The sequence below is a fragment of the Octopus bimaculoides genome, chromosome 4 (genome assembly GCF_046866305.1).
Source record: "Octopus bimaculoides isolate indiv1 chromosome 4, ASM4686630v1, whole genome shotgun sequence".
Taxonomy (NCBI): domain Eukaryota; kingdom Metazoa; phylum Mollusca; class Cephalopoda; order Octopoda; family Octopodidae; genus Octopus; species Octopus bimaculoides.
The window spans coordinates 103,316,756-103,328,253 of NC_142931.1; the positions used below are offsets into that span (position 1 = coordinate 103,316,756).

An 11,498-nucleotide genomic window follows, 5' to 3' on the forward strand; every position below is an offset into this window, starting at 1 on the left:
TTTTGTTCAGAAATCTGAAATCCTTTTCCTATAGGCACAACACAAATGCCACAACATTATTTAATCTGAAATTTTGATAAGAAATTCAATAGTATAAAGTATTGGACCATCAACTCATCATATGTCCTACCTTAAAACATTTCTTTCAACTTCATCATCATGATGTAAGCTGGAGAGCTGTACAAGGCTCCAGTCTGATTTGGATGGGTTTCTATGGCTGGATGTCCTTCCTAATGCCAACCACTCCAAGAGTGTAGTGGGTGCCTTTTACATGTCACTGGCACTGACCACAACTATGATTTCACTTGGCCTGACATGTCTTCTCAAATACAGCAAATCATCAAAGGTCTCAATCACTTGTCATTGCCTAACATCCGAAGGTCATGCTTCACCACCTCATCCCATGTCTTCCTGGGTCTACCACTTCCACAGTTAGAGATCGGTACTTCTTTAGCTGTTAAAAGTAGATCCCAGATCTGTTAGGAATGTTGTATTCAATAGATTGCTATCCTGTCTCGTAATAGGTTTATCTTTCATTTATGTAATACTACAAGGGAGTGCTGAAACGTTCCTGGTTTTAAGGGCATCACAAAAGGCCTTTTACAGGGCTTAGAGAATCTGAAGGATCACAACAATAAGTGTGAATCTGAGAAGAGAATACGTTGAATAAAATCATAATTAACTGATCCTCCTGTATTTTCTTTTACCCAAAGTCAGGAACTTTTCTGCACCCCCTTCTATATATAAACAATATTTAAATTAGCTCTTTTCATTATCCATCCCTAGACCTTTGAAGATGTTTAGCCTTATATAAGTTAGTTTTGTTCTTCAACTATTATGTTCCTGGAAATTAACTGAGAATCTTGATAAACGAGTTTGTTTGTTGTAATGTATTGCAGGCAACAACATATATTATCGAAGTTATGTTCATTTCTAATTGAACACTCTTCTTTCATCAGTAAATGAAATGATTGGTATTATAAAAATACCAATCATCAGATAACTTGAAATTTGTACTGTAAAAGGATTTAATAATTAATAATATAATTGAGAGTAATTGCTATGTGTGATAGGTTAAAGACATATGCAAGAATATTGGTTTCAGATTTTGGCACAAGGCCAGCAATTTTAGGGGAGGGAATGAGTCAATTATATTGACCTCATTATTCAGCTGGTATTTATTTTATCAACCCTGTAAGGATGAAAGGCAAAGTCAACTTCAGCAGAATTTGAACTCAGAACCTAAACGAAATGTCACTAAGAATTTTGTTTGGCATGCTAATGATTCTGCCAGCTTGCTGCTTTCATATGTAAGAATTGTTAGTAATATGGAATCATATTATTATTTGGTTAGGAAGTCACTGAAAACTTCACGAAGCATAAAGCAATACTCAATCTAACAGAATCCATTTTTCTTCTTGCTGTGTCCATGGAAGTATTTGGTTTTATCACCAATTCTGAAAAATGGATGCTGTATGCCTTTCATGATACATATTTAAAAGTAGTGAGACTGAATCATTGAGAATGAAGAGAACATTATATTTACTTTGTAAGTGATAGAGGATGACTCGTTGCCCCTTAGCTCTTGAATGGTACTCTTTCAATTTATATATTTATTCAATATAAATCTATAAGTTAAAGTAGTGAGGAAAGGCAAGCAATTAGTCAAAGCAGGACATGGACATTTGATTTCATTTAATCCAGTCTAAAAATTTAACTGCATAACGAATGGTAAAAATACTACAAACTGGTAAACATATTCTCTAACAGCTGTTTCTGGGATATCCCAGCTATTGGAGCCTTGTATTGAGCGAAGACTTTATAAGTCGGGTATTCCATCATCAGAGAAATATAGGCTAGACAGTGGAAAGAATGTTCCTCATCAATGATATTTGTTGTAGCTCATTATGTCCAGGAAGGCAAGAGAGTCCAATTCAATTCATTTGGATCAGGTCTTCTTCAGAAAGAATGGTTAAGTGGTATGTCAAAGTGAGAAGGGGGAAAGATATGTTATACATACAGTACACTATATTAAGTGAAAATGAAAGTGAATGCTACCAGATCCATCATTATGCATGGAATAAAGATACTTTCTGATGAGAGAAAAGATAAAAAAGTAAGAGGTATGCATTGGATATGTATTATTCAGTATATTGAAGGGTCTTCCCTCTAGAGGGAAAGTGAATGCTAATAGTTCCAAAGTTGTGTGAATAATGAGAGGAGGAATAAATAGTATATTCAATATAAACTTATTATCATAAGATGATTCCTGTTTCTTTTTTAGATTATTTCCATGTTTTAGTCACAATTACCAAAGAGCACGTCAATCATCTCAACTTGGTTTATCATTTGAGCAAGACAAAGATTACCAACATGAAACAGATGTTCCTGACATTGTGTCAAATGATGAAGGATATTTTTATGATGAAATATTTGGAAAATCTGCTTTTACTGATGAAACTACCAACCATTCCATAACAAACTTGTTTTCAATAACTGATTATGATGATAATCCTGAGCGATTTACTTCTGAGCGTTTCTGAATGGATATTAAAATCTGTTAATGGCAGGTAAATTATTCTGTTGTTCTATTTCAAAAGACTGCCATTAGAATTGTCTGTTAAAAAGAAACGGTTTCTGTGGTCAAGAAATAATACAGCAGTAAACATACATCTTAGTATTAATCTTACATATTTCTATGGATTTTGTAAATAGGCAAAGTGGAAGAAACAAAATAAGGATTTCTTTTTATTTTAGAAAAACAACTAGATTTAACAAATATGGAGTAGTTTCCTTCTATAAACTGTCGGTTGTTATTTAACCCCAGGTTAAAATACTTTCAAGCAGTTAACACTAATTTTTCTTCTTTGGATATAATGTCTCTAGGATTTCATTATCCAATGTGCCCTTTCTCTTTTTAACATATATAGGAAATTTGATTGCTATTTCTGGTTCTTGAAACAACCATGTAGAGGCTCCTCCATTTGGGCGTATAAACTACTAACTAAAACAAATAATATTTTTGTAGGTGACAACAATTCTCAAACAAGGGGAAATAACTTTAAAAGAAAATTTTAAAATGGTGTTGTTTCATGGTGAAATTTAATTCTCCATACCAATTCCTTGGTCAATATAAACATCATCCGTCAATTTATCATGGACATATTTTATTATTCAAAAATGAATTTCATATTTTTGTATATTTTGAATAAAAATTTTATTTTCCTTCAAATGATTCTTCTGTTACTCAAGCATTTTAATTATGAAATACTTTTTTTTATTAAAAGCAAACATTTAAAACTCATTATTAAATGTCTCCTTTCTCAACATGACATTGAGCCATCATGGTTGTATTGTCAAATACTAGGCATCGTGTTTTCATTGTATCTTTATCTTTTAGCATTTACTTGTTGCAGTTATTGGACTAAGGTCGTGCTGAGACCCTGCCTTAAAGGGGTCTTAGACAAATTGGCCCCAGTACTTATTTTGTTTATCAGTATGGTTACTTATTCTAGCATTCTCTTAAGCCAAACCACAAAGTTACAAGAATGTAAACAAACTATAATCAGCTGTCAAGTGGTTTGAAGTGATAAATGCAGACACATATAAATATGTGTCTGTATATATACTGTCTCTTTTGTTGACTTTTTTCATTTTTAGACAAAACTACAGAACATAACAAGAATACTTTCAATTAAATATCAAAATTGTCTCTTATTCCTAATTAAAAACCAAAATTGATTATCTATTGAGTGTTTGCAGAAAACAATATTGCCTTTATTGGTTTCCATCCAGTTTGTTTGCATTTTTTCTGCATGCCACACATTTGATAATTTTTAGGGCTCTTCAAACGTTGGGCCTCATGGAGGTGATGATAAGTGACTGAGACCTTTGGAGATATGCTGTACTTGAGAAGACTCAAGCCAAGTGAAATCATAGTCATGGCCACTGCTGGGGTCGTGTAAACAGCATCTGTGAAATCGTAGTCGTGTCTGTTGTTGGTGTCGTGTAAAAAGCACCCATTACACTCTTGGAGTGGTTGGCATTAGGAAAGGCATCCAGCCGTAGGAACCATGTCAAATCAGACTGGAATTTGGTACAGCTCTCCAGCTTACTAGTTCCAGTCAAACCGTCTAACCCATGCCAGCATGGAAAGCAGACACTAAATGATGATGATGACGATTATCATCATCATCAGTGTTTTAACATCCAGTTTTCCATGCTTGCATGTGTCATATGAAATTTGTTGAGGCTGATTTTTCTATGAGTAGAGGCCTTTTGTTGCTCACCTTCACCTGTTTCCAAATAAGGTAATATTTCCCCATGACCAGACATGTTTTCACAGAAGATTGGAAACAAAAGACACTGCACAGTAACATTCAATTATAATTGCCAAGCCAAGGAAACAGAAGCATATATATACACACACACACATACATATTTATATATTTATGTATATATACATGACAGACTTCTTTTAGTTTCTACCAAATCTATTCACAAAGTTTTGGTTTGTCATCATCTTCATTTAATGCCTTTTTTCCATGCTGGTATGGCTGGACAGTTTGATAGGGGCTGGCTAGGCAAAAGACTGCACCAGACTTCACTGTCTGTTTTGGCAGGGTTTTTATGGCTGGATGCCCTTCCTAACACCAAGGGCTATAACAAAAGACACTTGTAGAAGGTGCTACAGTAGGACCGAACCCCAAATCATGTAGTTGGGTATCAAACTTGTTCCCACACAGCCATGCCTGGATGGACCTTCAATATCATTTGAAAAAGAAAACTGCTAAAATTTAGAGTAAATATTGATTATATTTTGAACTAAATACGTTTTCTCTCATTCACAAAAAGAAAGTTTTCATTAATTGTGTTTTGTCTTTGAAAACACAAATTAACTTACCTTGAATAATGAATGTATGAGTAAATTGTAATTTTTTCTGGATATTTCAAACACTTCACATCTTTTTTATGGTGAAGTATTCAATTTTTTTCCTTCCCTGTAAAGCAGTGAGTTGGCAGAATCATTAGCATGCTAGCTCACTGCCTTAAGCGAGCTGGCAGAAACGTTAGCGTGCCGGGCGAAATGCTTAGCGGCATTTCGTCTGTCATTACGTTCTAAGTTCAAATTCCGCCGAAGTTGACTTTGCCTTTCATCCTTTCGGGGTCGATAAATTAAGTACCAATTACGCACTGGGGTCGATGTATTCGACTTAATCCCTTTGTCTGTCCTTGTTCGTCCCCTCTATGTTTAGCCCCTTGTGGGCAATAAAGAAATAAGAATCATTAGCATGCCATCTTCATGGTGTGTGTTCAAATTCCACCATGGTTTTTATCCTTTTAGTCTTGATAAAATAAGTACCAGTTGAATTAGTTTAACACCCTCCCCAAAATAGCTGGCTCTGTGCCAAAATTTGAAATCAATATTATTATTATTCATAAGGTAACGAGCTGGCAGAATCGTTAGCAAGTCAGGTAAAATGCTCAACAGCATTTTGTCTATCTTTACATTTTGAGTTCAAACTCTGCCAAGGTCAACTTCGCCTTTCATCTTTTCAGATGTACCAGTTGAACACTGGGATTGATTTAACTGATAAACTTGCCCCTCGAATCACTGGCTTTGTACCAAAAAATTTGAAACCAGTATTATTAAGGATAAACCTCTGTACCTGGCTTTCGTTGACATGGAGAAAGCCTTTGACAGGGTCCCCCGATCCCTTATCTGGTGGTCAATGAGGAAACTTGGGATAGAAGAATGGTTAGTGAGAGCTGTGCGAGCCATGTACAGAGATGCTGCCAGTAAGGTGAGGGTTGGAAATGAGTACAGTAATGAATTCCGGGTAGAGGTAGGGGTCCACCAAGGTTCCGTCCTCAGCCCCCTCCTATTTATCATAGTCCTCCAGGCAATCACAGAGGAGTTCAAGACAGGTTGCCCCTGGGAGCTCCTCTATGCTGATGACCTTGCCCTAATTGCGGAGTCACTATCAGAACTAGAGGAGAAGTTTCAGGTGTGGAAGCAAGGTCTAGAATTGAAGGGCCTTAGAGTCAACCTAGCTAAAACCAAAATCCTAATAAGTAGGAAGGTAGATAAAACACAAACCCCTTCAGGTAGATGGCCCTGCTCAGTATGTAGAAAAGGAGTAGGTAGTAACTCTATAAGATGTACCCGGTGCAAGCTATGGACACATAAGAGGTGCAGCAACATCAAAGGCAGGTTAACTAGCAAGTTAGTTTTTGTTTGTGGCAGATGTTCAGGTGCAATAAAGACTGTAAACAAACAGGAAACAACTTCTATCTCATTCCAGGGTGAAAAACTAGAGGTAGTCGATAGCTTCCGCTATCTGGGCGACCAAGTTAGTAGTGGGGGTGGGTGCGCTGAAAGTGTAGCTGCTAGAATACGAATAGCCTGGGCAAAGTTTAGAGAGCTCTTACCCCTGCTGGCGACAAAGGGACTCTCACTCAGAGTAAAAGGCAGACTGTATGACGCATGCGTACAAACAGCCATGCTACATGGCAGTGAAACATGGGCTGTAACTGCTGAGGACATACGTAAGCTCGCAAGGAATGAAGCCAGTATGCTCCAATGGATGTGTAATGTCAATGTGAATACCCGTCAGAGTGTAAGTATCTTGAGAGAAAAGCTGAACATTAGAAGCATCAGTTGTGGTGTGCAAGAGAGACGATTGCGCTGGTATGGACATGTGGTGAGAATGGATGAGGATAGCTGCTTGAAAAAGTGCCACACCCTAACAGTTGAGGGTAGGCCCAGGAAGACCTGGGCTGAGGTGGTGAGGCAAGACCTTCGTACATTGGGCCTCACCGAGGCGATGACTACTGACCGAGACCTTTGGAAATGTGCTGTGTGTGAGAAGACCCGCCAAGCCAAGTAAGATCGTTGCCAATGCCCCTGGACTAGCTCTTGTGCGGGTGGCACATGAGATGCACCATTTTGAGCGTGGCCGTTGCCAGTACCGCCTGACTGGCTCCCGTAGGACTTTCGAGTGAGATCGTTGCCAGTGCCCCTGGACTGGCTTGTGCGGGTGGCACATAAAAGACACCATTTCGAGCGTGGCCGTTTTCGTGCGGGTGACACGTAAAAGCACCCACTACACTCTCTGAGTGGTTGGCGTTAGGAAGGGCATCCAGCTGTAGAAACTCTGCCAAATTAGATTGGAGCCTGGTGTTGCCATCCGGTTTCACCAGTCCTCAGTCAAATCGTCCAACCCATGCTAGCATGGAAAGCGGACGTTAAACGATGATGATGATGATGATGATGATTATTATTTGTAATTATTTTTTTATGTATTTCTACCTAACACCTCTTCCATCCTGACCTAATCTTATTTTCCTTTACCCTTCTCCATCCTGAAATACACCATCGATTACTCCTCCACCCATGTTCACAATACATTGCAATCACCTCTTTCCTCGTCTCTATTGTTTCTCACTCTCCTTTCACATTCCTGTAAACCCATCCTTGATTCTGTATCCCTCTTTTCTCTTTATCTACCTTTTTATACCTTGAGGGTATGTTTTCACACATCATTTCCACCATCTGTTCTCCCTTTCCTGATGGGGTATCCTCATAGATTCTCTACAGCAAGACACCTGGTTTTTGTCTGTCTGTCATACGTTAGCCTCTCCACCAAGGACAGTGCTACCTGTTTCAATGCTGCACTACCACTCAGTCAAGTGGTTTTGTCTTGCAAGTTACTTGGTGACCTCTCTAGTGCCAGTACTCTGAAAAAAAAAAGCACCCAGTACATTCTATAAAGTGATTAGCATTAGAAAGGGTATCCACCTGTAGAAATATTGCCAATGCAGACATTGAAGTCCAACACAGTCCTCTGGCTTGCTGGATCCTGTTGAACTGTCCAACCCATACTAGCCTGGAATATGGATGCTAAATGATGACTTCTTTTTTTTTTTTGTAGGCTCACTTCATATCAAATAAACTTAACTGAACAGAAATCAGATAATAAGCTTCCATTAGAGGTTGTATGTCAGTTAAAATTACATCCCAACTCCTCCACTTTCATTTTTCTAGTCATTTAACTTTTAATATTTTACTCTGAACTGTTTTGTTCCTTATGAAGGTGAGTTGAAAAGTTTGTAGACTATCTATGAAGGAATGGTGCTAGGGCTGTGAAATCTTGCATGCATTATTCCAACTCTTCTTAATAACTGCATCTTTTTCATTCCAGGTTAAATTGACACCTGACTGTTCAAAAAAAGATTTCAAAAGTAATTAGTAATGCCTTCTCCTAAAAACGGACAAAATTTGGCATTGTGGGGTTATCAAGTACCTGTAGAAAAAGGGTCTGGCCCCCAAGGACATACATGCTGACATTGCTGTGACATTAGGGGATGACACTCTAGCTTTATCAAAAGTGGGCAGCTGAATTTAGGAAAAGGTGAAAGAGTCTTGAAGATGACCCAAAGTTTGGACGTTCTGCAGCTGACACCACTGAGGAAAACATTGATAGTGTTCACTACATGGTAATGGATGATAGGTGATTGACTATAAATCAAATCCTGTGAGAGTTGAGAATATTTTTCACAATGAACTTGGCATGATGAGGGCTTCTGCTCAGTGGGTGCTACGTCTTCTGACACTTGATCAAAAGTACATAAGGTTAATCACATCACAGGAAAATCTGACATTGTTTGAGGCAAATTTGGCTGGTTTCCTTGAACATTTCATCACTTTGAGCCAGAGACGGAAAGGTAATTCATGCAGAAGAAACACCCCCTCCTCACCTGCTTCAAAGAAGACCAAAGTTATTTCATCTGCAGATAAGGTGATGGCCTCAGTTTTTTGAAATGCAAACGGCATTGTGTTTAATGACTATCTTGAAAAAGAGCCTCACCATCAATGGGAAGTACTATGCCAACTTGCTGAGGCAGTTACAAAAGGCTATGAAGGCTAAACATTCAGGAAAACTAATGAAAGGGATCTTGTTTCATCAGGACACTATTCCAGCACACAAGTTCTTGCTTTCAATGGCTGCTGCTTTGAACTGGTTGATCAGCCTCCCTATTCACCTGTTTGGCCCCATCTGACTATCATCTGTTCCCCAACATGAAAAAAAAACCCACTTGGTTGGGAACCAGTATCACAGTAATGATGATATCATATCTGCTGTTGATGACTTTTTTGACCGACAGTATGAAAACTTCTTCACCAATGGAAACCAAGCACTGCAACACCGATGAAAGAAGTGTGTGGACTGCAAGGAGGACTATTTTGAAAATAAATCTCATTCAGTCACTTTCCATGAGAATATCTTGGTCAATCTATGCACTTTTTAGCTGACCTTCATATGAAACATTGGTTTAGGATAAAGGTAGAGTACTTACAATATTTTGTCTATTGAAAATATCCTCCAGGGCTGACAACCTTGTCTCCCATAACAGCACAGGAAGTCACTATACACCTCCAAGGAAACAATCCTTGCATTACACACTCCTGGGGCCTCACTACAGGATTTCTCTTGAAAAATGGCACATCAACTCAGAAAAGACATCACATTAATTAACTTTTTTCAGAGCTCAGCCAGCCCTCACCCAACTACTAACCCTCTATGAAGCTCAAGTGGAAAGAGGCTGCTGCTTGACACATGCGTCATAAACTATATACAAAGGATGACCACTTGAATGATCTCATGAAATTGCTCCAACCTCAGCCAGCAGCTGTTCTTTCTCATTTGTCAGCTTTTGCAACTGTAACCATAGATCTTTGGAGCTAACTGGTCTTATGTTACTTCTACCACCCCTCAGACATTTCCAACTCATCTATTCTCCTTTTGTCTTCACCCAGTCTTTCCTCCTCAGATTGTCCCTCCTCTGGAATTTTTTCCTTGTATATTATTCCTGCAGCTGTCAATTTATGACAATTCAGAAGACCTGCAAAAGCCATAACTCCTTTTTCAATCCAGATAAGACCAAATCAATTAGGTATTTATAATAAGCTTTTATATATATATAGACACACACACACACACACACACACACACACACACACACACACACACACACACAGAGCCATGGTCAAAAGTTTGGAAAATGTAAAAAAAAATCAAAATTGTTATACCCAAGTACAATTCGATTCAAATATATAGAACGTATATATTTGGGCATTTAATATAAAAATTCTAATTTTCAGACCTATGTTCCAAACTTTTGGCCATGACTGTGTATGTATAAACACACACACACACACACACACACACACATAGATATTTTATAGTGAGTAAAAATGGAATACATCTTTTATATTGATGAATCTTTATTAAGTTCAACAACAGTAACATTAAATAAAAAAATACAAGGAAGAATAAATATATCTGAAATGCAGTCCTAGCTGAAAGAGAAATGGTTAAGAAAGAATAAATGGGGGTGAGAAGTTAGGGTAGCTAAGATATGTCAGAATATATATTTTATACAATAGTGAAATATGCTGTACTCATTTTTTTTTCCTTTTAATGTCAAGAATTTTAGAAGACAAAATAATATTAACTGTATTAAAAAATGTTTTTTCCTTTAAGTAAAATAAATAACTTATTGAAAACTATTTATAATTTGTGGTAGATGGAGATAGAAGATATTGATTATCAGCTGGACAGATATTAGGGGGTTCATAGGAATTGGGATATCACATGGTGAAATACGTCAAAGAAAAGTCAAAGATATAATTGCTATATATATATATATCGTATATGGTATGTTTAGTGTGCAACTGTAACAACCTCTATATGTATAGGGATGTATTTACTGTGTATTATTTATTGTAGCAGTATCTACATATGAAGTAAGTTGATCTGAGATCATCTGTTGAAACTAAAATAATAACAGTGTGCAAGAGCAATGAAAGTCATAGCACATACCATTATATGCAGTTTTTTCTTAATTTTTGATAGCATTTATAATATCAGCCATCAAAAGTTTTCACTGTGTACTTATAATTGCACTGCATCTATATAATGATAGCAGCCATGACTCATCTATAATGTGTGTGCACATGTTGGTATATTAAGGGTAGCCATCCTCTGTCTGTGTGTGTATTGTGGCTGAAGTTAAAAATATACATGGATATATTAGTTTAAATTGCATTATAGTATCAATTACAAATAGGCTTCTTTTTTTTTTTTTTAACTTTCTATCGGTATAAATAAATATTTAAGATAAGGCCTTGAATGTCAAATTGAATATTAAAGTTAATTCAGCGTTTTAAATCACATAGCAATAGTAACTTCACACCTAATTATTTCTGTGGAATTTTCTTTCTAAGGTTATTTTTATTTGTGAACAGTTGATGCTTAAGATGGGGGACATCTCTCACCAACACTTTTCATAGTCTCACAGAAAAAGGAAATGTGTTTCAAATTCTACAATATCTAGCTGTACCCAAAAGGACATGACAGTATTAACAGATGCTGATACTGGGATATATAGAAAATAATGAAATAATGAGATAATTGGTGATATACTGTGCAATG

General features: G+C 37.1%; 2 protein-coding genes across 7 annotated transcripts in view; one reads left to right on the forward strand and one right to left on the reverse strand.

The window, feature by feature from the left end:
- Positions 1-3,232, forward strand: part of LOC106868157 (uncharacterized) — a 49,355-nt gene extending 46,123 nt beyond the window's left edge. For 5 of the 6 annotated variants that reach the window (XM_014913295.3, XM_052967326.2, XM_052967325.2 and 2 more), the window contains exon 4: positions 2,285-3,232. In XM_014913295.3, the coding sequence (XP_014768781.1) occupies positions 2,285-2,543 (259 nt within the window). In that variant the 3' untranslated portion in view covers positions 2,544-3,232. The remainder of the gene's footprint in view (positions 1-2,284) is intronic. The other variant, XM_014913298.3, reaches the window with a different exon arrangement.
- The window catches only part of LOC106878792 (uncharacterized), an 82,719-nt gene extending 73,225 nt beyond the window's left edge, over positions 1-9,494 (reverse strand). Inside the window, exon 1 of the mRNA XM_052967323.2 lies at positions 9,361-9,494. The gene's annotated coding sequence lies outside the window, so the exon portion shown is untranslated. The remainder of the gene's footprint in view (positions 1-9,360) is intronic.
- Positions 9,495-11,498: the final 2,004 nt, after the last annotated feature.